General features: G+C 39.0%; 1 protein-coding gene across 1 annotated transcript; it reads right to left on the bottom strand.

The window, feature by feature from the left end:
- Window positions 1-1,147: 1,147 nt before the first annotated feature.
- LOC113301743 (GPCR-type G protein COLD1-like) lies at window positions 1,148-6,811 on the bottom strand. Its single transcript, XM_026550548.1, has 13 exons — window positions 6,462-6,811; window positions 6,239-6,339; window positions 5,639-5,740; window positions 5,057-5,177; window positions 4,534-4,663; window positions 3,788-3,866; window positions 3,617-3,705; window positions 3,348-3,440; window positions 2,779-2,805; window positions 2,586-2,672; window positions 2,224-2,295; window positions 1,968-2,101; window positions 1,148-1,657 (listed from the first exon to the last, which is right to left on the bottom strand). Exons 1-13 carry the CDS (start codon window positions 6,674-6,676, stop codon window positions 1,504-1,506), a joined length of 1,404 nt encoding a protein of 467 aa, XP_026406333.1. The 5' UTR covers window positions 6,677-6,811; the 3' UTR covers window positions 1,148-1,503.
- Window positions 6,812-27,945: the final 21,134 nt, after the last annotated feature.

Raw genomic sequence — 27,945 nt, 5'->3', positions numbered from 1 at the left:
ATAGTTATCTACCGATTATGTTTTTGCTACTGTAAATCCAAGAAAATTTTCGGATCAAATTTTTGATTTCAAGTAATCAAATCCTAATTTTGAATCACAACTACTATCATCTATTCGTTTTGTTTGTTGAACTCCTTTTTTTTTTGATGTTCTAAGTTTCAACTTTAAGGTTAATGAATTTTGGGTTTTAATTTTAAACAATCAATCATAACATTTGTTTGATCGATGATCTTTGTTTTCAATCAAAATTAAAATGATGGAAAAAAATTTCAATAGGTGGAAAAGAGAAGAAGAAGAAGTGGAATGATATGATTATGAAAATAAAGGATATAGGTTTAGATTTAGTATAAAGGTGAAGGACAATATAGATAATTTTTTATTTTTAAGACATCCCTTAACCTCCTTCAATGGATGGGAATAAAAAGGTGGCCCCTAATTTCTTTTGAGTGGCCCCTAAAAACGCTAGGATTTATAAATAGAGAAATATACAGTTCAATGGGTATCCACTATACCGTGATTAAGGCCCAACTCAAATTTTCTTTTCGGCCTTTAAAGTTTAAATTAGATCAAGAGGAATTCAATCTTCAACCCCGATACGATAGACATGTCCCTGACCAACCATACATACTTTGGACGGACGATATGGCAAAGAAAGTTGTACACGACTATGCAGATTGTTGTCCTATTAAAACACCATCTTTCAGACTTGCAGTAAAACGAGTGTTATCTCCTGATTTTTGGAAGAACTACTCCCTCTGACCTCTGTTGAAATATCAGTGAAATTTCGATTCCAAATGTTATACATATAATTATTATATCAAATCTTTTTGACATATAGCACCTGTTAGGATATAAAACTAGTAATCATTTTTCTAAAATACCACCAAACAAACTCAGCATATCACCAAAAACCCGATATTTATAAGAAACAGATAGAAGTCGAATTGCAAAGCTCAAACCTAAGAGAGTTGCGGAATGGTGAAAAGCATCTTAAGTTTATTGAATTCTATTTTCTATCTATATGGTTTAATATATAAAAATAAGTTCAGATAAGTTAAAAAAAAAAAGAACACCCCTACAGATCAACCTCCTCTACCGGAAAAAGGAGATTCTTAACCAAGGTACTATCGTTTTGTCACCTATATTACACATACTCAAGATAACTTTGATAAACAAATTATCATTACATTAAAGGATCTTGATTATGCATGGGACTGGGTACAACAAATGAAGGGGTACAATATCTCCAAGGTAATAATATCTACATTCTACAGTGGAGATGGTTGGAAAGAAGACTGAGTTGAGGAATGGAAGAGGGCACATCTAAATTGGACTTCTCAACCTAATACAGACAACTCTATAATGATGCAGGGTGCCCCTACAAATAAAAACATAGAGGTGCCTGAATAGTCCCTGAACAAACCTGAGGCACACAAAAGCCAGATTGAGACAATCAAATGGAACAGATTGTTATTATAACGAATTACACATTTTAAACAAGAATTAATCAATTGGGTGCTTGTCAGCTTGGCGAGACGTGTAATGTGCTGAAAATGAGAGCACGGAGAGGAAAGCACTGGCTACAAAAATTGCATCGAACCATCTATGGTAGAAATCGAACTGAATGTCACCACCTAATACATCAGTGATGATTATCCTGCCACAAAGAAAACAACAGATGTTCTTCTTCTCAGTTATTTACATTTCTTAACTAAAAAAATCAGTTACCCAAAAAAAAAAAAGACATGTTCTTCTTCTCAGTTATTTACATCGCTTAAGTTTGACATGGTTAAGACATTTAGAATCACGTGATTCGAACAACGAAATCACCACAATGTCATAGACCTTGGAGGCTTGAACTCATGACAAAGTAGACGGATCTTGAAGTAACACAAAAAAATACGGTGTTTCTGATTAAAAACAATAAATGACGGGACATCGTCAAGATAGAACAATAAAGATTTTACCTGTAATCGGTTGCTAAACTCTTCCTTATTAACAGAATCGACGCTATAAAATACATTCCCATTATTTCAGACAGAAACAGTACAACATTAGTCGATGATCCTCCACTACCAACTCTGGAAACTGCAAAGAAGAACTGCACGTGAAGGAGAAACGCATAAGATGAAAACAGCAGAGGATCAGCAATACCGAGATTAACAGAACAGTTCTTTTTTCTTTTGAATGAAAATCAAGAGAAAGACAGGAAAATGATACTACCTTCATTAGATTTGACAAGAAGCCTCGAATAGATATCACCACCAGCATCCCAATGAATAGCAGAGAGATATACTGCACTTGAGAATAACAAAAACATTAAAATATATACATACTGGTTCACAGAATAGATAAAAATGTCAGTAGTCAGACACTCGGGTACTGAAATATTCAATTCAGTTGATCGTTGCCTTATGCCCACCAACTAATGTCAACCCCAGATCTCCATTTGTTTCAGGTTTAAAGAACAGGTATCAAACACACTTATCCAAGTTGCTACTAATAAGGAACAGAGTAAACAAGAAAAGCAAAATATGCCTTGCCAATAATGCTCTCCTAATCATGGTACGTGAACAAGAACTTACCTGAGATAGTAGTGCAGCATTTATGCCTATATCGAAGTACTGCAAAAATATGCTGATTGTCATTGTCACAGGATCAACTGAACCAGACTGCCAAAACAAAACCAAAATGGGAAACTTGATATAAACTTCCATCCTTGATTCTGATAGACGAGAATTAAGAAATACTATAGGGTATCAGTCACAGAAAACTTACATCCTTGAAAACAACACTCTGCAAAGACTGCATATGAAATTAACCCGGTCAGATACGTGTATCAAATGCACAAAAGACCAAGCAACAATGTTGAACAACACAAGGGCTGATCAAAAAGAGAAACAGAAGGCTACTTATGCAGAAATCTAATCCCTTGATTTAATTGCTTTTCTACTTATGCAGAATGCACACATTCTCCAGCTCACAGATAAGACTCGGGATTCATGCTTTCGCGTTAAGATACATCGGTATCTCATCAGGCTGCCAAGTATGAAGCGTGTCCAACACACCCGCATTTATGCCCTATAACGGCTTACATGGGGCAATTTTAGAATAGTCGCATACTCAACAATGACCTTAGGAATAACTCAGATACTTTCAGTATTAAGGTGCCAGATTTGTGGAGTGAACACAGGTAGGTGTATGAATAATCATCCAATAGAAGTATCAAAATGCTGGACATTTTGTGACAAATCTTACCCTAAGATTTGTTTGGAAAAACAAGACAATAATTTAGTAACCAGAAGAGAATTTGACATTCAACCGCCCTCAAAATAAGAAATGAGTACCTTTATCATTTTATAAACACAATAAACGGAACAAGCATAACCCAGTAGATTCTGTAGGTGACCCCTCCAGGTTCGAGAATATGCAGCAGCTTCCTGAGAAAAGGATAGATGATAAGTAATTTAAAAGGAAAAAACAATCAAAAAATTTCACCAATCACATCAAACTGACGAGAAACAATGAGATACAGGATGAATGTACAGTGTAAAGACTAGCTGCATGAAATGAAAAAAAGTGAAAAGGTAGTCTTCTGTTTCACAGATGTATAGACCTTAGCTTGGCGTAGCTCATAAATCTCCAAGAATAGCTGCTTTGAAAGCTCTTCTAGGGCTTGTACCTCTGCTTCCATGCTTTTAATATCTTCAATATATTTAGGTACGGAAATCAGAGGGATGAATAGAGATAAAATATGAAATATAATGTTACAACTTTACCAACTTACCCTGCTCTTTTTTATCCTCCTGAACCGAACGAACAACTGTTCCGACAAAACGCTTCAGAAAAGATCTAGATTTTACTTTCTGTTACAGCCGGTTGTGTTCAAGTTATATATTGATATTTAAGAAACCAACGTATAACATATACTTACACAAACACTCTATACATGCACTGATACGAAATTGTAAAACTCTTACCACTAATTCTTTTCATATATTTTAGGCCTTCTCATTGCAGGATTTTCTCATTTTGCGAGTGATTTCAAACTTTCAATGTACCAAATTTTAATTGTTGGGTTCTGATTGTGTTCAGACCACTTGGCATTTAGCACACATATAGACTTCTGATTTTCATGTCATATAAAGGATAAAGGCAGGCTACACTAATGTTTCAAAAGATACAAAATGAAATTGTAGGAGAGAAGTGCTTGCTAAAGAAGGATATGCTGTAGGCTTATAACAGTAATACTTTTATCCTGCTTGGTAAAAGGAGAACAATAGTACGATGCTACTGCCACTAAGAACTATAGAGGGTTGCTCTAAGTAAGAAAAGTCCAAATCTACACCATTATGGGAACTCGAATTATTATCTTTACAGTACGAGACAATAAATCTAATTCTAATTTCTAAATTCGGATTAGTGAATCTCATTGGATTTCCGTAAGTAAAAAAAAAAAAAAAAAAGACAGAGACAGAGACAGGGACACTTCAAAGGAACACGATGAGGATATGCTGAGTAAAACTGGAATACCTCTTCAGATTCTTGAATTCGCTCCATCTCCATCTGAGATAGGATGATTTTCTTTTTCTTTGCAATGCAAGTCTCAATTGATTGCATCAACTGTCTTTCCAAAGCTTTGATATCTGTTTCCTCTATCTCCCTGCCATACACAAATAGATAGTTTGTATCCATTGGTATTAAAACATCACAGTACAAAAATGTATTCTATTTGACGTTTGATTGTGTCAATAGAGACCCGCCACTAGTAACATCAGTTTTTACTCGAGATTTCGGATGTAGTGTTTTTTGTGGCACACTAGCACTCTTTAACTGGTTTGAAAGGATATATATATCACAAGGTGAGGGTGATAATATATAATGAAATTTATATGTGGATGCAAAGAAAAATACATGAACTACCAAACATAATTATCTTTTATGGTGCATAGCTTTCAAGAGTTATAAAAAGGCAATGGTGGTGCATCATAACTGCTCCTTGATTGTTTCAACAGATGGTGCACTTAAGAAAGATGTGGAATTAACTATTAAGTACCTGATGAAGAGAGATAGGTAACTGTAAGGCAGATTGACAGCACCAAAACCAGATAGCACAGCCATGACAGTCACGCCTATTACTCCAATTCTGCTAACCAACTGAGCCATGGTGAAAAACCCTGAGAAGAAAATAGATCAAAACCGGCGTACTACTAGTCAGTGGATAGTAGCAATATGCAGGAATAGCGGAAAAGAAGAAGAATCATGTAATGCTTTCAGAGATAATAATACAATATCAACTACAGGGAACAGGTAGAAGAACACTACGGAAACAACACGAAGCAATAAGCAAAAAAATATGCAAGGTTCTTCTCAAACTAACTTCACTGCTGGTGGTCTAGTAGAAAAGAAAAAAGGGGGTAAAAACCCAGTTCCTTATTCAAATTGTGCTCCTACAATGAACATCCCTGCTGATTACGCGAGTTAAATTGAGGGAAACAAAAAGATGGTTAAACATAAGTATGGAACCTCCACTCTCAAATAATTAGATAGTGATCGAGCAACAATTGAATCATTTGAATACTGACACTCCTTACGAATTCCATCTGTAGCGGAAAACAAGGTAAAAGTAGAATCTGACCTTTATCGGGCATCGGAAAGTGAATGCCCATGCGCCAAAAAGCATAAAGAAAGGCCAACAAGAATAAGATGGCACCAACCGCGGCTCTTTCCCTTCTTACTCCTGGAATGGTGAATAAATAAACATGCTAGAATAATTATCAAAAAAATTAAGGGAACACTTTCTCCGAGATAAATAAAAAAGCTGCTCAAGTTAGCTGGCAGAGCTTGATCATGAAGTCTCTGAAATCCAAAAGCAACTAATAATAACCAGACATATCTGTGTCACCACACAAGACAACACTTGAGAAGAACTGGGAAAGCTTAAACCCTTTCATTGCCACAACTCGCACCTTCTTGAATCCATCTAGGGCACCCAAGTTGTAATTAGGTATTTGTGTAACCTATATACTAGATTGTTCATATCTGTACTAATATTGAACTCTCTTACTCACGCATCTCAAAATGTGAAACTATGAAAAATCAGCAATTCCCCTAAGTTGTGCAAAACTTATATGTAGCAAGCCTAACCATGGGGTAAATTAAACGTGACCCACCCCCCTCAGTTTCGTATTATTAATGAAACAGAAGAGACTGACTGACAACTAAAAGAAGAACATACCGCTGTTGCGAAGCATCAAATAGCAATGATAATACGGCAACATAAAGACCAATAACAGTATCAAGCAATACAAATCAACCTTCCAATTTATCCATCTTGCCCTGTAACAAAAGGTATAATTATCACTGCAATGCCCAAGGTCCTAAACACAATAAACAACCAAAACTTACAGAAAAGATCAGATAAAAGTAAACAAAGGTATTTTGTTTTAGATTAAACTTACTCCTTAGAAAGAACCGGAAGGATCTCAAAAAGAACAAGTTGAAAAAGATTGCAAGAGAAAGCGAAAACAACACTAAAAAGGATCTGAACAAGAGCCCTTTTTTCTTCATACTCTTTATATAATCTTCTATTAAGAAACCAAAGTCCTGCCCATCCAAGTAACGAAAGAGACCCTGTTATAACAACTCCTTCATAGATCGTCCATCCCCAACCCATTTTCCTCTTCTTCTTCCCTCAAACCCTAGATCGTTGATTCAGTTTGTTTTTTCAGGGGAATCATTTATTACTTCCCTAAAATGTTCTCTCTCCCTTCGCTTTCACTCTTTCTGAGTTTCGCGGCATGAGATGATTGCTTCAGATTACAGCTTTATTTTGGGCTGAGCTGAAAGGTTTGTCAATTAGTTTAGGTGGGATTTTAGGCTCAGGCCCAAAAAGAAAATCTTATTCTCAGGCCTAGCTGTCAAAAAGGTTATTCCCAAAAACTATGATTTTGGGCATACTGAAATCTTTCTAGGCATATTGAATAAAGACAAAAAAGGTTGTGAAATAGCAAATTCAGATAATCCTTTAATCCAAAAAATTTTTAATGACAAATCTGCCCTTTACGTATTAGTGTTAGTAATATTGATTAGTGATTAAATATTTTGTTTAGTGATTAAGATAATTTTCAGAATTATAAAGGTTGTTCAGATGAAAAATTTTGGAGAAAAAAAATCAAAGTTTTTATTGAGAAGGAGAGAAAGAGAAGGAGAAAGTGAGAAAATTTTAATTCTTGATTCAATGGAGGATGAGGAGGGTCATAATTCATCTAAAAAACCTAGGAAAATACACATCAACTACACCAATGATTCCCAAATGGCTGATTTCTTAGATTATGAGAATGATTTTACACCCACTCAAACTCAAGCTCAAACTCAAGATGATGATTTTTATGAGCCAAATCCTGATGATGAAGACATTGATGAGGAACCCAATGCTTTTGATACACAGGTACACTTCTATTCTATGCTTAATCTCACTTCTATAGCTCTTAATTATCAAAAGTTAGGTTTTTTGGATCATGTTTTGGTGAAACAGGTTGAGGTTCGGCTCACATCTATGAGCCGAATCTACCAATTGATGAACGGTTCGGCTTATATGAAAGTTTCATAGTAAGCCGAACAACATCCTGAATAGCCCAGAAAAAAATAATTACTGGTTCGGCTTATATTTCGCAAATAGTATGAGCCGAACATCAATTTGTTATTTTTTGGGTTAAAATATTGTTATTGGTTAGGCACATATTGAGAATATCGTATAAGCCGAAACCTCTAAATGTTCATAGTTCTGCATATAATATGATTATCGTATGAGCCGAACATAAATTTTTAATTTTTGGGTTTAAATATTTTTATTGGTTCGGCACATATTGAGAACATCGTATAAGCCAAAACCTTTAAATGTTCAGGGTTCGGCACATACTATGATTATCGTATGAGCCGAATATTTCTATTATTTTTCCTTTCAAGTATTTGAACCTTGTGATATTCTTTGTAGATCATACCCATGGAAGATCAACCTGATCCAGTAGACATAATTCACGAGGATACCAAGGATCACTTCCAAAATGATTTGGTATGTAAGAACCTTTTGTTTAACTTAATGTTGTCGGAATATCCAAAGTTTTGGAATGAACCTTTCTAATTACTTGTTTTGGAATGAACGCAGAGATGGAAAACAAAAGCCCGAAGTTCTGGATTGGCTTGAGGAACACGCGATGAAGATAAATTGTGTACTAGTTAAAGGACAACAAAGCCGATGGGATTGGTTTAAAATGATTTGTGAGCATAGTGGAACCGGCGCTAGCAAGGTTAAAAAGGATATTGTATACGTTGGGAAGACCGGGAGAAAGAATAGGACGAAGACGAAGAAAAGAAATTGCCCTTTCAAGATCGTTTTCAACCTCAAGAATAAGTCCTTGAACAAAGAAGATCAATATTGGATAATGAATAAAGATATGGATTGTCGTCATAACCACCCACGTCCCAAAGACCTGCATGGACATGCGAAAGTAGCGCGACTCAAACCCGGTGAGATGCTAGAAGTGGATAAAATGACACGAGCACGTTTGCCACCGTCTAGGATTCTTAGGAAATTGAAGGCGGACAACAAGAATAACAAGTCGACTATGCAAACTATCTACAATGCAAGACAAAAGATTAGAAGACTCAATTTGCAAGGTAGGATGGTGATGCAACAAGTAATGTGGTTAGGGGTAAAGAATAACTACGCTTGCCAAAAGAAGTTGGATGAGTTCGGTCAAGTCACACACCTTTTCCTTGCCCACCCGGAATGCGTCCAATTGACTTTATGCTTCCCACAAGTTATTATATTGGATTGCACGTACAAGACTAATAAATATGAGATGCCGTTGATGAACATTGTGGGGAAACTTCGACAAAGGCACCGTTCACCGTGGCTTTTTGTTTCTTGAAAAACGAGAAGAAAGAGAGTTATGTTTGGGAGTTAGAACAATTGAAGTTAATCTTCCGGGAGGGTGCTCTTCCTAAAGTGTTCGTTTCCGATAAATATTCATCGTTGATGTATGGTATTAAGAAGGTATTTTCGGATGCATTAAATTTTCTTTGTACGTTTCACATATGGTGCAATGTGAGGAAAAAATGCCAATCGAAAATTCAACCACTTAAGTTGAAGGAATTAGAGAATATTGCTAAAATCCAACCGGAGGAGACACGAGTAAAGAAAAAGAAGGAATTCTTGAAAGAATATAAACATAATGAGATGTCGTGGGCTTCTTTCCAAGGCGACTGGGAAGCTTTGGTATGGTCAATCACCGAGGATGTCTACGAAGAAAATTTTAAATGCTTATTAAGCATTGGAAGACCGGCTACCCCGATGTCATTACTTACTTGATCAAAGATGTGTTGGAACCTAATAAAGAAAGGTTCGTGTTTTGTTTCACAAATCGGCACAAACACTTCGACAACCAAGCCACAAGTATGGTAGAGTCGGCTCATTATCGGTTAAAGAAGAACCTTTTTGGATGTGTTGACACTTTTGTCACGGTTTTTGATGCAATTGATGAATATTTCAAAAGTGATGTTGTGAGAATTAAAGCCGCCTTCGAGCATAACCTTATGTTCAGACACAAGAATTATGGTAGTAAATGGCTACGGGAATTAACTTATAGAGTCTCACATCTATGCATCGATTTGTTGATGGAAGAAGTGGGTTTGATTAAGACATTAGGCGCCAACTTGGAGGAAGAGTGTGTTTGTAAAATGAAGACATCTATGGGACTTCCATGCCGCCACGACCTACTTCGGTACAAGGATGGTATCATACCATTTGAGGATATTGATCATTTTTGGAAACAATTAAGCCTCGATCCTCTCCCAACCGAAGACGACGAAGATGATCTAGAGATATGGGACACGACAAATGGCAAAAAGTTAGCGGAGATGTATAGGAATATAGGCCGAGGTCAAAAGAAATTCCTATGGGACAACATGATGCCGGTCATGTATCCTTTCACCCAAGAAAATATTTTGGAGCGAGACGGAGAAGAGTGAACGAAAGGTAGGAAGAGTAAGAAAATGAATAATTTTCAAACTAGACAAGCCAACAAGGAACTATTGGGTAATAAGAGGGATCCATCCGGCGTTGACTACCATGATGCAAGGATTGAAAAGGCAAAAAAGGAAATTGAGAAGTTGATGAAGGAGGAGAAGTCAAAGTTCCAAAAAAACGAGGTCGTCCAAGTATTCAAAAAGCCGAAACAAGTAACAAAGAGGTGAATAATAATGATTGTTCGGCACAAGCAAAGGATAGTAAAGAGGATGTCAAGAGGAAGGCTAAGATGTATCCTTCACAAACTAAGATAAAGGAGAAAAGGACCGTACATGAAATTGGTAGGATGAGAGGACCTAGAAGAGATAAGTCGGTAAGTATTTGAGGCCTATCAATTTTATATACGATAACTACTTGGAAGATCTATCGCCAATAATTCATGAGCATATTGTAGCAATGGACGACGTGCAAGGTGATGGAAATTGTGGATATCACGTCACGGGGAACAACTTGGTCCTTTTAAGGAAGAGAACAATCCGTGCCCCCTGAAAATGAAGTTAACTATATTCGGCAACGAATGTTACAAACCCTACGTAAAAACAAAGATTTCTATAAGACAATGATGAGAACAGGTGCAAGAGGAGATGCAGGGGTGGCAGCGGAGTACATTGCATTCGAACGTCGTTTGCATGGGGATTTTATCATTACCGAAGAACATTGGATGTCAATGCCCATTTGTGGGTTTTTAATAGCGGAGACATTCGATTGCGTCGTACATTGTTTCTCATGGACGGGTAGTAGCTTTACTTACGCGCCTCCAACAAAACCTTGCAATGAAGGTGTAAAGGATAGAAGACTTGTTCTTGGATTTGTTCAAAATTGTCATTTTATCGGCCTCAAACTTAGACCCGCTTGCCCATTACCACCCTTGATGAGTGCAGCCTTTTGGCCTAGATTTGAAAATAATTTTGCGATGGATTGGTGTGCAAATTATGCGACGGAAATGGATCTTTGGATATCTTTGAATGTGCAGCCTCCAAGTGGACAAGTAATTACGTTTTCAAGTGATGAGGATGAAGATGATAAGCAAGAGGTCAGTGAAGATGATGAGATGAGGTCAGTGAAGAGGATGAGAAAGAGGTCAGTGAAGAGGATGAGATTCGTTTAGGATCTCCATAAAAATGTTTCATGGATTTATCCGCGTATTTTGTGTCTTTTGATTTTCGTGTATGATGAGGATGATATTTTGACTAGAATTGCAATTACATGTACCCATCAAAACGAAATACTTGAATGATTTACTTTTTGGTTATGGAACGTTGTTTTCTAGAAACTGGAACCATGAACACAGGAGATGGTTCGGCTTGTAACTTTAGTTCAAGGAAAGCCGAACCCGACAGAGTGATGAAAATCCAGAGTTTTTCTGTCAGGTTCGGCTTAGAGTATTATTTTGATGAAAGCCGAACCTGACAAAAAAAAACCAGAGTTTTTTTGTCAGGTTCGGCTTATAATATTATTTCACTGCAAGCCGAACCTGACCAAAAAAAAAACCTGAGTTACTCGGCTAGGTTCGGTTTGTATTATATTTTTTAAGAAAGCGAACAATGGATTTCAACATTCGGCGCATAACTGGAATTACAGGATAAGCCGAACCTTTCATGATTCATGAACACAAAAAAATTATATCATTCCAAATATACTTTTCAAATTCATAGAAAATGTGGATTACACACCCGTTACATAATAGCGTTACAATAAATTTCTAATCGAATTCTTCTAATATCCTAAACGGGTAATGAGAAACCTTCTAAGAATGTAGTAGTGATCTTTGTATTCGAAATTCTTTCCTTTCCATCTTCGCCATTCCTCTAGATCGATCTTCAATCTCAGAGTTTTTTCACCCTTGAGACGATATAGACTCACAATCCGAACTAAAGCTATAAAGTCTTTCACCGTTTCTTTAATAGTTCCAATTCGGCAAAACAAGGCCGCACTATCCCGGTTGTGAGGATTACCCGTTTCGGTGCTGAAGGCTTCATGAATTCTAACCAAGTAGTACATACTCATCAATCCCTTCACTCGTCGTTCTTCACCCTTCTTTGGATAGTATGCTACGTAATTAGTGCAAAGAGACAAATTTCTTCTAAAGTAAACTCATGAGTTGAGGGTGCCATTTTTTTTAGTATATTCTCTGAAGATTATGAAAAACCATGTATGCCTATATATAATACAGGTTACAACGGCTATATTTCAAAAAAGAGTCGTTCATAGATTTTTGTGCAAAAATAGACAATGTTCGGCTCATAAGAAGGTTTGAACATAAGCCGAATCCGTTTATGTAACGGCTAGAATTTCAAATTTTAAAACTTCTTACAGATTCGGCTTATACGAGTTTGAAGATCTAAGCCGAACCTGAAGGACAAAGGATTCGGCGCGTAACTAACATTACAGGATACGCCGAACCAGAGTTAAAACATGAAATTCAAGGTGTCCATAACACAATCCCAGCACCATTAAAAACAAAGTTCAGCACCTAAAACCAAAGGTGTTTGCAACACCATAAAAGTGTACTTAAAACTTAAGAAAACATTAAAAGGAACTTGGAAACATAAAAGGGCATTTAACCACGACCCCTCTTCTTAGTTGCACGACCACCTCTTCTTCCACCTTGGTCTTCATCTTCCGACGCATCATTACCGGGTTGGCCGGTAGCACCATCTTGGTTTGTACCTTCACCAACTTGTCGAGACCTCTTAGTGGTAGGCTTTTGTGTGGGTTCCTCGGGTCCTTCTCCTTTGTTGATGATTGCATCCCACTTTTTGTAGAGGTATTTTTGTTCTTCCACGGTCATTGGTGTTTTGCAACCAAGTTTGGCCTTCATTTTTTTCAACATCTCCCTACCCGCGGCAACCTATTTTTTCATTTGTCAACAACTTATAACCGTGAGGTTGAAGACATTTTTACCATAACTAATATATGAAAATAGTATAAAGTGAAGTCATTCTTACCATTATCTTGAAAGCGTTGATTACATCTTCGGAAGTAGACTTGTTGGTGATCTTGATTGCCTTCGCCTTCCCCTTATCAGCTACCTTTTGACTTTTCTTATTGATAATGAAGGGATGAGAAATTTGGTTATACCAATCCATATAGCCCGGATCCTCTTCACATGGATCATCAAGTAAAGGTGCTAACTTGGACGCATCTAATGTGTGATCTTCTAAGTTATTCCAAAACTCAAGGGTGGGATCAGGATCATACTTTGGTTCCCAAGATGAAGTGGTGCTTTTAGTTCCAGTACCACTCTTTGGTAACAACCTGAATTTCTCATCAAACAAAGGAACCTTTTGCACGCATCCTAATTGACGGAGTACTCGCCGAGGATCGTATATAACATAACCACCGGGATACCACAATGGCCCATGATACATACCTACCGGCATATCCTCATCTTCAACAACTTCATCTTCTTCATCTTCCTTCTCATATGGTTGAAAAGTGACATCATCAACACCCAGTAGGTCTAACGTCTCTCTCAAACTTGCCACCAAGTTTTTTGTTCCTTTTCTTCGAGTCCTCGTACTCGTACCGTGCTAGTTGGCTCTGTATCAACATAATCGACATCCTTCTCAAATACTTTGGCCAAGTTCAAAATTGGAAATGGTCATATATCCACACCTACATCCAAAGAACCACATTCAAAAATCAAAGGAATTGAAGTGATAGAAACAATTTTTACTTGGAAACATCAAAGTAAGAATAAAGTTTGCAAACTCAGAGAACTGTTCGGCTTATATGGATCAAGTATTACAAGCCGAACCAAATAAATTACAAGTTCGGCTTATACGATTTTATGGTTATAAGCCGAACCATACTCTGAACTCCCAAAAGTTACCTGGAGCAAAGTGAAGTTCCCTCCGATGTTTGTACTTGTCAACCTAGACGCGGTGGCAAGTTGTTCCATCAGGTAAGCGAGCGTAGCCGTTCCCCAAGCATACTTGTTACAAGTTTCAAGATTCTTTACCAATTAGATAATTAGCATTTACCTTGTTTCCGGTTGTGTCGGGAAAGATGTCTCTACCAAGAGTATAAAGCAAGTAGGCAGTTCCGGCTTGCTTCACTTTGACGGGATCCATTACTCTCTGCTTTGTGTTCTCAAACTCCTTTTTCAAGTTAGTCAGCTTGATCTTCTTCTTCTTATTTCTGCCATTGGGAGTGCATACGGAATTGACATCTTTAACGGATCGACAAAACTCCAACTCAGTTTTGTTTGAATCCCAACCAAGACTTTCCTCGAACAAATTGTAGAGCTCATCCCAATTCATGTCATAAAAATCAGCATCCACACTTCTACCCCTTGCTTTAAGGCCTGTAATCTTTCTAGCCTCATCAGGAGTGATTGCCATCTCTCCAAAAGGTAATTGAAATGTGTAAGTTTCTGGACAAAAGCGCTCGGTAAAGGCAGAGGTCGACACACTATCATATTCCTTATGTCCATAATTGATAGCAGGCCATAAAGCACTGGCTTGTACGTAAGCAATCACCTCAGGAACCTCTTCAGAAAGTTTCCATTCCGCTGCCCTCTGGTGTCTCAATACTCGGACTGCACGGTTGTGATCAGGAGTCTCATAAATTCTCTTCGCCCAAGATTCGGCATAACCAATCAACACATTTCCTCCATCTTCCGGAAGACCATGAGGCAAACCATCTGATCGAGGTGTAATTACGTCATCTTCATCAGGAATGTGTAAACCAGTGATCCGTCGATCAACATCGTCCTTCTCTTTCTCGGGTTCTGCCACCTTCTTACCTTTCTTGTCTTTCTTGGGTTTTCCTTGGGGTTGTGTTTCTTGATGAACTTCTTGATTATCATCTCCAGCTATTCTTCTAGTTCTTCATCTTCAGCTATTCCTTCTTCTTGTTTCAACTCTTACTTGTTCATTCTAAAATGCCTCCTCTACCTCCCGCTCCCAATTTTTTCTTACCTCCTCCTCGAGGATCGGGAGTTTTAGAAGAGAAGGTGTTACCTCCATCTTCTTCCTCTTTTTAGCTACATCGGTCCTGACACAAGTATGAAAGTTATAAGACTACTTCGAACAAGAAAGGGATACAAATTATACGAAATATGGATTTCAAATGCCAAAAACTTGTCAACAAATAAGAAGGCTCGGCTTACCCGAAATAACACATATGAGCCGAACCATGTCTTAGAATTTTCAATAGCTTACACGAGAGTGGTTCGGCTCATACCACAAACTATTTATAAGCCGATCTCATTTGTTCGTCTCACAACCAATACTATCCAATAAGCCGAACCTAAAATTATGAATTCAAACATTTATTCGGCGCAAAACTAGTACTACCATATGAGTCGATCCTATACACATGCAAAACTTATGAAATTGAAATAACATTTATTCGGTGCAAAACTAGTACTACCATACAAGCCGATCCCATACACATGCAAAAAAATTTGAAATTTCCACAACACAAATTCGGCGCAAATTTAATGCCATCGAATAAGCCGATCCTAAATACAAGGCTCTATGTCACTAGGTACGGCGCAAAACTGATATGCATTTTAAGCCGAATCGTTCATATGCAATTTCAGGGTTGAGTTTGAAGAACAGTTCGGCGCAAATCTAAACTTGATTTTACGCCGAACCCAACCCTGTAACCGCTGCACAAACCATGTTTTTGACGAATTAAACCAATCATACCAACCAAAAACATCAAATAGGAGATGCGTTTGTAGAACTAACCTTCTTATTCTCATTTCAGGAGTTGGTTCTTCTTCAATATCTTCCTCCGGTTGGATTTGTGGTTGATTTTCAGTTTCTCATTCACTCTCTAAGTCTTCTTCTTCTTCAACAGGTTGTTCAATTGATCGATTAGAACGAGATACTTGCTTACGACGACCCATTATATAGATGAGTTTAATCGTCGATTAACTTTTCACGAATCGACAATCAAATTTCGGCGATGATGCGATGAATTTTTTTTGAAGAAGATGAACGGGTTCGGCTGCTATGGAGAGGAAGAAGAAGGTGAATGAAACTGATTTTAGGTTTATTGATTATAAGTTTTTGTATTAGGGTTAGGGATATATTAGTAATTTAAAAGATTTAAGGACATATAAGTAATTGAACTACCCATAGGGTAACCCTTATAAGGTCACCCAAGTTAGGACTATTGCTTTGTATGCCTAGAAAGATTTAGGTATGCCAAAAATCAGGGTTCTTATTATTTTTCTATGCATTATTATTATTTTTTTAGACAAGGAAATATTGTTAAGATCAGTGAGAAAAACAAAAAAAGCAAAGAACACATATTAATTGTGCCCAGTTACATCATTTTAAATTACAGATTAGAGCGCTAAGAGAATAGCATTCAAAAATGTTTGAATGAAGTGACCAATTATACACTGTATACTTGACTGAAATAATAAGATGATCTAAATTCCGTTTCCTGTGATTGTATAGTCTGTTATTCCGTTCACACCAGATGGTCCACCAAATCTCAAAAGGAAGATTGCTCTAGATTTTCTTCACTACATCGTTACTTTTTTTGTTCGACCAGTCCCAAAGAATGCGGAAAAAAAATAACACAAACACCAGAAATTTTGTTAACGACGAAACCGCAAATGCAGAGAAACCGCAAATGCAGAAACCCCGGGACCTAGTCCAGATTTGAACACCATACTGTATTAAGACGATACAGACACTAGCATACTACAAGTTAACTTCGGACTTGAATGTAGTTGAGCCCTAACCAAGTCTCACACCGATTAAGGTACAGTCCCATTCCTTACGCCTCTAGAACCACGCCGGATTCTATGCACTTGATTCCATTAGTTGATCTCACCCACAACTAAAAGTTGCTACGATCTAAAGTCGAAGACTTATAAACAAATCTGTCTCCCACAGGTAAGTCCATTCTGATATATAGATAAATTTGTCTCCCACGGAAGTACCTATGAAGTTTTTGTTTCGTCTTTTGATAAATCAAGGTGAAAAAGAACCAATTGATATCCGGTCTCATACTCCCGAATAGCAGCCTAGAAATATCAATCACCTCACAATAACTTAACTATATGTGAAAAAAGCGGGGGTCTAACAACACCACCCAATATTTCGTTTAGCAATCTGTATGGACAAACTCGAATATACTTTTAAGAGAATCAACAAGACTAAATCAATTAAAAGTATAACAACGAGTTTATATCTCTCTCTTGATTTGATTTACTCAAGCAGGAACTGCGAGTTCTAATCAAATACAAGGAATAACTTGGATGGTACAAAAGACCAATATCCAAGGATCAATCAATGACAATCAACAACCAAAGGTTGTATTATTCTAATTAATGATCTAAACTCACAACCTGTATTATTTCAATTATAAAGATAAAACAATATAAAGCGGAAATAAAAATAACACAGACACCAGAAATTTTGTTAACGAGGAAACCGCAAATGAAAAAAAAAACCCGGGACTTAGTCCAGATTGAACACACACTGTATTAAGCCGCTACAAACACTAGCCTACTCCAAGCTAACTTCGGACTGGATTGGAGTTGAACCCCAATCAGTCTCCCACTGATCCAAGGTACAGTTGTACTCCCTACGCCTCTGATCCCAGCAAGATACTGCGCACTTGATTCCCGTAACTGATCTCACCCACAACTAAGAGTTGTTACGACCCAAAGTCAGAGACTTGATAATAAACAAATCAATCTCACACAGACAAGTCTATCAAAGGATCAATCTGTCTCCCACAGATAAATCCTAAAAGATTTTGTTCCGTCTTTTGATAATAATCAAGCTGAACAGGAACCAATTGATAATCCGGTCTTATATTCCCGAAGAACAGCCTAGAGTTATCAATCACCTCACAACAATCTTAATCCTATGGTAGTGAAACAAGATGTTGCGGAATCACAAACAATGAGACGAAGATGTTTGTAATTACTTTTTATATCTTGCCTATCGGAGATATCAATCTTAAGACAATCAATATGATTGTACCCGTACGATAGAAGATGCAAGATCAGATCACACAACTGCGATAAAAATAGTATCGGTATGGCTTCACAATCCCAATGAAGTCTTTAAGTCGTTAACCTGGTTTTAGAAGAAGAAAACCAATGGTTAAAGGAGAACCGACTCTAGCACGCAAACTAGTATCACACGTAAGGTGTGGGGATTAGTTTTGCACAGATACTAGATTTCCCCTTATATAGTCTTTCAAATCAGGGTTTGCAATTAAATTACCTTGGTAACAAAGAAATCAATATTCACCGTTAGATGAAAACCTGATTTAGATTCAAGCTAATATTTCTCAACCGTTAGATCGAAAACTTAGCTTGTTACACACAAATGAAAATGTATGCTTCTAGGTTTGTTAACCGTACCCAAACGTATGCACTTGTTGGTTCAACAATAGTTAACCAAAAGGTTAGCCATATGAGCATTCCATATCAACCACGTTTTTCTTCACCATAACTAGTTCAAATGATTTTAAATGAACTAGTTAAAGAGCTTTTCAATTGCAAGGAAATCTCATGTACTACACAAGACACAATTGAAGCAAAGATAATTTGATTCACTTGAATTGGTTCATGAAATTTTACAGCCACGGTTTGCAAACTGCATTCCTTAGTCTTTTTAAGTTTAAGTTCAAAAATCATCATTAGATATATAACCTTCTCAAGTTCTCAGACTAGGTTCGCGGAATTAAGTTACCGGACAGAGTTTACAAACTCCAGCATGAATTCTCGGGTATGAGAAATTCGCCGGTTCGCAGACTGGGTTCGCGGACTGAGCTTCACGCAAATAGTTTTCCAACTCCAACAGAAATTCTCGGGTTTGAGAACTTCAGAAGTTCGCGGACTTGGCTCACGCCATTCTTCCGGTTCTCTTGATCAAAAAAGTTCGCAAACTTTGGTTCAAGGAATAAGACTTATACATAAATGTGTTTTCACAACAATGCTTATGTCCACCATTGGTTATGTAATCTAAACTCTCATTTCAATCATTGAAACATTCTTAGAGGACGTGATATAGTTGTTACACCATTTCTCGTCAAAGCAATTTTCAAAGTGATTGAAACATATCATGACTTTCGTCACTAGGTAAAGATAAACTTGATCGAAGCGAAAATCTTACCAACACATATTTCGAGATATAGGTAGGCGAGGTATACTCGGCTCGAAATATCAAATGTGTATAATCAAAGTCTATATATAACATATGACTTTTTGTCTCAAAGAGTAGGAGATAGAGTAGATAGACTTTTGAGTGATAGATAAGTTCAAGTCTCCACATACCTTTTTGTTGATGAAGTTCCACCGGTTCCTTGAGTAGTTCTTCGTCTTGTATGATGAATCGCCATGAAGTCCTTGAGCTCAACTACACTTTGTATCCTAGTCCGAGACTTAGCTATAGTAGACTAGAAATCAAGACTTATAGTTTTGATCACTAACATTGACAAACATGCTTGAGATAGCAACGCATGCGAGTTCGACCGATCAATGCTCTAACAATCTCCCACTTTACCAATTTTAGTGACAAAACTATCAATACATATGGATGTAGATGGGGGAAAACGATTTGCTGGTTTTCACGGGATCGAGGAGATGACCGTGCGGAGGAGACTCCTTGAACCGAGCAAATGCTCAACCTCACACAGATGCACTCCAAGAAGGGATGGGTCGAGAGATAAATCTGTAGGACTCCAGCCTAAACCAAGACAATGGTCGTTCCAGAGTCAATTCAGTCACAAGAGAGGATGGGTCGGTCTGTAGGAGGGAAGCTGAAAAATGTATGAGATCAATGGTGATCGAGATTGTAGGTGTGTTGTGTATTCTGCGTAAGAAAGTTCTGAATGATTAAATTTACTCAGTTGAGAGTGATTTCTCAGACGATGAGTTCGTGTAGACGAAAGATTGTCTGTATGAACTTGTCGAGAAACTCTTGTTCGTTTCAATCATGATTCAGATACCTTTTATATTTCTGAAATTGTAAACACCCTGATCCCATGAAGTGTGACAGTTGCTGAAGTCAAAGATTGGGGAAGTGGGAAGTCGTGTCAAAACCAGTTACTCATCGTGCGGAGACTTGGTTGATTTCCCATTCACTACTTTGCTAACTCCTCCAACTGATTGCACGACTTTCTCACATTCTCGTTGTGTGTATGAACACACGTGCCGTAGACCGCCAGACCAAAACCCTAGTTAATATCCACCATGTGACACGATTGACATCTCGTGATCGTGGAGTCAGTTCCTGACTTTATGGGACGATGAGTCCTTGTATTGTTGAGTCGTACGTGATTTGCAAATGTTCTGAGACTCATGCATTGAACATGTCTGCTGAGACAAAGGCATATTGTCGAACAAAGGTTGATAACTTTAAGGTGAGAAAGTGTTACTGAATTGTTGAATATTTATAGTTGAACCAATATTCCTTAGTCTGAGCAAATATTGCTCGTATGAGCAAGTTTTGCTCGTCTGATGAATTGTTGGTGTCAGGACCAGATAAAATAAAATATTAATTTAAGATACTAGCAGCTAGGTCGAGCATAATAATAAAAGTGTTGATCACGGGATCATCATAAAATTATTAGTATTTGAATCTACTCAGAATTATGTTCTGCAGAGCTCTGGATTCGAAACCCTAATTTTTGATCAATCGATGATTTATTGAAAATCAACCATAGGGTGAAGGAGGGACCGGCTACACGGGATGACGAGTCGACCATGTAACTCCCAGGTACTCAAATGGGCAAAATACCAAAGTCTCCTGAAGACCAGTTGGTGAACGGATGATGTCAGGACCCTGCTTTGGGCTGCCAAGTTCAGTTAAGGGACACCTAGGTTATGAGGGGTTTAGTAATCTGTTTAATATAATTAGTAGCTAATTAACCATGATTAGTTAGTTAATAGCTGCTGCTAAGTATGATTAGGAGAATGCTTGTGTGAGGGCACGTGTGTACTCCAAACTCTTATCATTAATATTTCCCTTCTGTTGTAGAACTCTTTATGAAAAATTAGTAATCAAAAGTATCTTTTCTCTCTGAAGTTGTGTTCTCCCCAGTCCAATCTCTATCCTTAGAGATTTTGAGTTGTTTCTGTGCTAACTTGTAAGGTAGATCCTTACAATTGGTATCAGACCACTCTTTCCTGGGTGACCTTACCATGAAGAATCAAGCAGAAATTAAAGAATCAATCACTAGGGTTGACATTTTAGAACAAGATCAATATGAAGCCAGAAAGGCAGTATACCACGAATTATTTGATTTGAGAATGAAGTCTGTGAGTCTACTCTTAGATAGCAACTCACCAGATCGAGATTTAAATCTTCTGCAAACCGGGATTCTCATTTCCATCGCCGAGGAAAAGTTGGAATCACTATAAATTGAAGAAGTTGGGGATCTGGAAGCTACAAAGATGGAGGAGGAGAGTGTTTTAGGAGAAGTAATAGCTGATTTTAGTCAAAACTCTTCAAATTCATCTGATGAAGCAAGAGAAGAATATGTCAATTTCGAATTTCTCGTTCCTTCCTTTTTGTTCGACGAAGAGGAAGATTTTTTATAATGAGTTGTGTGAACACAAAGATCTGGTGTCATCTGAGTATTCACAAATAATGCGCGCAGACTCATGATAATACATTAAATAAGCTGCGCCTGAGGGGAATGGATAGGTTATGTCGAATCCTTGACTCAGAGTTCTAATACTCTTCCTCGTCTCTTCAACTACAATCATTGTTCTTGACTCATACAATAAGATAAATAGTGGATGAAATATAAAATGTACGAATATGATATACCATAAGTATCGAATTGAATATATAAAGTATAAATGCATGAATATAGATGAAACAATTAACTTATATGATTCATCACTCAGATCTCTGTCTACGGGTTTGGGTTTTTCATTATATGTATGAAGGTTACAGAAATAGTCGAATGACTTTGAGACCAATATAAGTCTGCGTAGCAGGAGGAACTTCACTTACACTTTCTCTATCTCTCTGTCTCTCTCCTATTCTCCTCTAAATGTTTTTAGGCCTCCCTCTTCACTTGGGAAAGAGGGGTATTTATAGGGAGGTTATGTGGGGTCCACTTCTGAAGCCCGTTATAACCTTATCCTCTTGTGTTTTGTGCCACTCACGCAGAAGTCTTCGTGTTCTCGGCTGTATCTGCGTGTTCTGTCTGGATACGCAGTATTATCTGCGCTTCCGATACAGGCTGACTGACACATATGTTGTTTGAGGGTATTTAATGCGGGTAGTTGAGATGTCTGTCCGCGGTAGACAGCTGTCCTCTACCCCTGTCTTGTCTGCGTCAGTCTGACTATCCCCAGCCGTAGATCTTAGATCTTTCTAGGGATAGGATAAAGTGACTCTTGGCTGTCCACGCGTGATATCATATCTTGATGCCCTTAGCCGCATGTCCTCCGCGTGTGTCTTTGTGGGCACGTGGCGGAAGATGAAATGTGTACCTACAATTTGCCCCTTTTCCTCCTACTGGGCGGTTAGTCGAAGTGGGAAGAAAAAACGTGTTACTCTCTTCATCTTCTCTTTATTATTTTCCTAGATTTTAGAGCACGTTCCCCACTATTTGCAATAACTTCTTCTTGGGTAGTGGGGCGGTTTTTATTTCTCTTTGCATATATATATGAGAAGGAATGTGAAAATTCTCTAATCATAAATTTAATTCCTTCTCTTTCCTCGGAATTTTCATTCTTTGTTCTCTGCTTTTGTATCCTTGTTATTAACTGCTGCTGCTGATACTGTTGCTCCTCAAAGTTTTCTGTTGCTGTTGCTACTGTTGTTCGTCGAGGTTTTATGCTACTTCTACTGTTGTTCGTCGAGGTTTTCTGCTGCTACTACTGTTCGTCGAGGCTTTCTGCTTAATTTTTTGTTTATAGGTAGGTGGTTTTACTGTGTCTTGATTATCTTTTGATGAACTGTTGCTACATGTGTTTGTGATGAAGAACATATATATAAGTGTGTGTATGATTGCCCATGTTCGTTATTACAAACAGTAATGATTTCTTCCTTCGTATATGTTTGCCCCTATTTGTTATTTCCCCTTTTATTTAGGGTTTGTTCTTATTTTCCATCTGGTTCATGATTATGAAGAACTGGATGAAATTGGGTTTTTTGATTTCTGTTTTGTCTTCGCGGAAATCTGAAACTTGTTTGTGTACTACGCAGACAAGGCTAACCGTCCGCGGGTTTCTTATCAAACTCCACCGCCTAGTCCGCGTAGGGATCCTGATGTTTCTCCGCCCGGTGGAGGTTCGTCTAAATCTTCCCAAGGTGATGCTCGCGTTCATAGGGTTTCGTCTTCTTCTGGTCAGAGGCACTTATCTTCTAAGAGGGGTGACTCGCATAGAGGGAATACGCAGAAGGGGGACCGGCCAAAAGAGGCTCCTGGATCCCGGTATGCTGTTTCTCGTCCCTTAGTTAATCCGCGTGATGATCTTAAGAGAACGCGAGATGTCCTACCTCTTTGGTCAGTGGCACCTCCTTCCGCGTCTCATCAACATCCTCTACCTCCCCCTCCAGTGTCTCAACCCAAGGGGAGGTCTTCGAAAGAAGTGGTTTCGAAGACTGATGTATCTAAGGTTCATCCTAAGAGTAAAGCTTCCGAGAGAAACCCTTTGAAGGGTTCTGCGCCTGATCCCGTGGAGGAGGAAGATATTTCTCAGGAAATACGTAGCGTCGCTGTTGGGGAGAAGAAAGTGACCTTCAAACATATTGATCTGGAGGTTTTCAAGGAAAAGCATGGTCTTCAGCTATTCGATGTTCGTTTTTACGCTGCTGATGATGACATTACTTATTAGATGATATCGACATATAAGTTTGATGAATTTCATCTGCTGACCACGGTGGGGGCCTTTGAAGCGGGTCTTATGTTGTCTTTGTACAAGTCTGGGGATTCTTTTTATTATGATGTGCTGGCTGGTCGAGAGGGTTCTTCGAAGAACACACACTGTCGCTCTATTTCCCAACTTCATGGGAATTATCTTCGTGCACTGAGGGAGTGTTATCTTCGGATCAAAGGAGAGACAATGATGACTCTTTATGTTCCCAATCCTGAGGAAAGGGAGTGGTATACGCCTGAGAATTTTAACAAGTCTTTCGGTGACTATGTTAACAGTAGGAATCGTAAACCGTGGAGTGTGAGTCTTCGGAATATTGCCGCTCCTCGTGGTGAGATCCGCCTTCTGAGGGAAGTAAGTGGTGCTAAGGTGAAGTACGTCCCGGGTACAGGAATTCTACTAACAAACTGGTGTTTCCTACTCGTGAGAGGATCAAGCGTGATCATGACTATGAATGGCACGCAACTGTTATTGAGGTTGTTGGTCCCTGGGCTTGGGGGTGGGTTCCAGGTCCGCAAGGATGGCGTCCTAACGCAGATAGCCAGATACGTGCGGCTCCTCCTGCTCGTTATGGGAATTTCCGTCCTTGGCATTTGAATTTTGAGGGCATGAATTTCTAATATGCCCTCGATGTTGTTGATGGAGATGACGAAGAGAGTTCCGATGCTGATCTTCAGCGAAGAATGTTGCGGTTGTCAAGGTAAGATTTCCATATGCCTTGTCCTTTAGTTGAGGCAGTTTTAATTCTTTTCAAAGTCAGGGATTTTTATTCTTGTGCCTTGTCTTTTTAGGCGACGAAGAAGAGGAGGATAAATCCCAAGCAGTCCACCACCGCAACAATCGAGAAGGCGGAGGTTTATGAAGAAGTTAACAGTCCTGTGACTGAGCTTGGAGAGGATGAAGATATGTCTGATATGGAAGAGCGTACTGATACATCCCCTCCAGGTCATGATGATGAAGATTTTGTTGAAGGGAATACTACCGCTGGTGGCAGCGGTATTGGTGGTGAAATTAATCCCGCAGGTTGTCATGATGCTGGTGCCGAAGCTAATCCTGCGGGTTGCAGTAATGCTGGTGATGAGGGTGTTGGTGGTGAAATTCCTGCTATGTCTCAGGAGTTTTCCTTTGGTCGGATTTATTCTGCGGAGGATAGTTTTGACATAAACGCTGCCATGGGCCTGGCTTCTGAGTTCAACCTGATTTCCCCAAACGATGATTGGGATGTGCTTGGTAACTCTAGCAAGGCGGATGGAAAGGGAAAGGGAGTCGTGGATGCTAGTGATGTTCCAGAGGGGAGCGGTGCTAGAGACCTTCCAGATTTGGATGCGGGAGTAGCCTCGAACTCTTCGGGTGCTAAATTCACGGACATGGGTAAGGCCTCGGTTGGGTCTTCTGGAGATGATTTTCCTCAGTCACTGATCCTTGGGGGTGATGATACCATCTTAGCTTGGTTTAAAAAGAAGAACTTGATGTTCGTACCCAATCCAGCTCCTGTGGTGGAGGGTGAGAAGAAATATGATGCCTATACCCGTAAGATGATGCAATTGTCTCCCGAGGACCAGGTTGCAGAAGCGTGGGATAAGAATCTTCGGGTCTTGGAGGCTGCTCTAGTAGTCGACGCTCCCTCGACTGTTGCTGATATGATGGCGTTGGCTGATGGGTATCAGTATGGATTTCCCCAACAACGGATGTTAGAGGTGAGTTCTCTTATCATTTTGCCTTGTATCAATTTTTAGCAATTTTTAGAGTCAGGGTGTTCTAATCTTATGATTCGCAGATGATGAGGAGTGAGAATTGCAATCACATGTTGTGCCAGTTTTTTAAGGCCAAATCCCTTAAGTTGGACGCTAAGCTTCGTCTTCGGGAAGAGGAGCTTACTGCGGATGAGACTGTCATCGCTGATAGGGATAGGGAGATATGTGAGTTGAAGAGTCTCCTCAAGGCTAAGGATCAACAAGGAAAGGAGGAGGAGAAGCTTCACTTGGATCTTGCTATGGCTCGTAGTGAGTTGGAGGAGGCCAAGAATAATTCTTCGGCTGTTACAGGTTTGATTATCTGTTCTCTTCCTTGCTGTTGTCCTTTACTGTAATTAGTGTTCTGTCTGAGTCTCCCTCCCCCACCCTATCTTCAGTGGGTGGAGTTCCTGAGTTAGTATGGCTTCGAAAAGAGCGGCAGCGTCAGAAATCTCGCATCGCAGAGTTGGTAGAGAAGATAAAGAGCGAGGCTGATAAGTGGAATGCTCGTGCCGATGAACATAATGCTCTGGCAGAGGAGTGGCGGGTTAAACGAGTCCAAATGATTGATATGCAGAACAAATATAACAATGATCGTCGTTTGTTTAATGGAACGTTGTTGTGGACGCGTGATAATCTTCGTGAATCCCGAGAACAGGTCTCATCATTGGAAGCTAAAATCAATCTCTTGGAAGAAGAATTGCGTCGAGCTCGTTCTTCTCAGTCTTCTGATGTTAAAGATTACATTCAGCGTCTTGCTAGGGAGAGATATGACGCTAGGGCTGAGGCTGGTGCTCTTAGCAAAGCTTTAGCTGCATCTAGGGCTGATGTGGTACGCCAAGCTGAGTCTGAGAGAAATCTTGAAGTAAATATGTATCGGCTCAACAAGGGTCTGGAGGGTTTAAACAATGAGGTCAACCATCTTCGTCATTTGGATTCAATGAAACAGGTAGAATTAGATGCGAGTCAGTACGCCCTTTCAACCCTTCAAGCGGATTATAAGAAGTTGTCAGATGAGTATGATTTTCTTGATGAAGCCCGTGATGCTGTTGTTAACGAATATGAAATAGCTTCGGCGAGAGTCGAAGGTATATGCTTATATTATCGAGTGTGTTCTGTAATTTCCTAGACCTAACCATCTGCATTTTTATTTTCCTTGCAGAGCTCCAGGGACAGCTTCGCACTGCAAATGAAGAGCTTGCGGAGGCTCAATCTCAATTAGTGCATCAGGAAAGCCAGATTAATTATCACAAAGGTTTAGCTACAGCAAGGGACGAGGCTGCCCAAGCCGCTTCGAAGGAAGTGAGTCGCCTTTCCTCGTTGTTGTCAAAGGCTGAGATGATGAATACTGTTATTGCGTACAAGGCTCGGTGTCAACTAGTGGAAGAGACTAACAAAATTCTGGATAGCATCGAGTATGATCTTAAGACCGAGCATGGCCTTATCAAGAGCTATCCGCGCCGTGAGAAACCCCCCCCCTACATCTGGTTCTTCAGGGCCTTCCTCGGGTGGGAGCGTACCTTCAACGCAGAAGGGGAAGATTGCTAAACCTGCTGGTGGGGTTGAACCATCCAAGTAGATTTTTGTAGAGAGTTGATCTTTGTTGATTATGAGGCTTCGTGAGATTCCTTTTGTATTTTCTTGTTTCCGCGTATCATTGCCAAGCCTGTAATCAACTTTTAATGAATTGATCATTGTTTTAACTTTTATCTGTGTTGTCCGACTTTTTTTTTTTTATATGTTATGGTTAATTTGGAATATAACTGAATGTAATCAGGGATAGCGAAGTGTTTGAGTGCGAACCCGAAGATATGTGTATCTTCGTGAACGTCTTGAGACCTGTCACCCCCCTGGCTAATCCTGGGCCAGAGGATTCCCAGACGGTGGGGGTCGGGGCAGCGTTCTAGGATATGAGTTGTTTGGAATGTACGTTCATTCCGTCAACCCGCTGCCATAAGATTGGTTGGGTATCTCTTTCTGCTGGATGCCTTCCCCATGGTCCTACACTTATAGACGCTGATAGGGGAGTCCCGAGAGATTGTAGGTGACTACTTTCCCCAAGTAAAATAGAACAACAATTAACACCAGTGTTTACGTGGTTCGACAGCAGAGTGTCTACGTCCACGGGTGAAAGAGGGTTAAAGTGTCTATTCAGTTTGTTGAGTTACATTTAGAAGAATTCCATTGATGGAACCTCTGAGGTAGTAAATAGTAAAAAAGGAGGATGAAGTATTGACGCGGAGGCTGTATTTACAGGTGTAGGGTTCTCGTGAGGTGTTATATTTACACGCAGT

The sequence above is a fragment of the Papaver somniferum genome, chromosome 8 (genome assembly GCF_003573695.1).
Source record: "Papaver somniferum cultivar HN1 chromosome 8, ASM357369v1, whole genome shotgun sequence".
Taxonomy (NCBI): domain Eukaryota; kingdom Viridiplantae; phylum Streptophyta; class Magnoliopsida; order Ranunculales; family Papaveraceae; genus Papaver; species Papaver somniferum.
The sequence above is the reverse complement of the archived record's forward strand: the minus strand, read 5'-3'. Positions and strand labels throughout refer to the sequence as shown.

Bases quoted from the DNA above. Each gene is read 5' to 3' on its own strand.
- LOC113301743 (XM_026550548.1), bottom strand. From the start codon at position 6,676: ATGGGTTGGGGATGGACGATCTATGAAGGAGTTGTTATAACAGGGTCT. The intron at 2,296-2,585 runs GTAAGTTCTTGT...TCTCAAGTGCAG, and splicing joins ATGCTGCACTACTATCTCAG to TATATCTCTCTGCTATTCAT. The intron at 2,102-2,223 runs GTAGTATCATTT...CTTCACGTGCAG, and splicing joins TCTTGTCAAATCTAATGAAG to TTCTTCTTTGCAGTTTCCAG.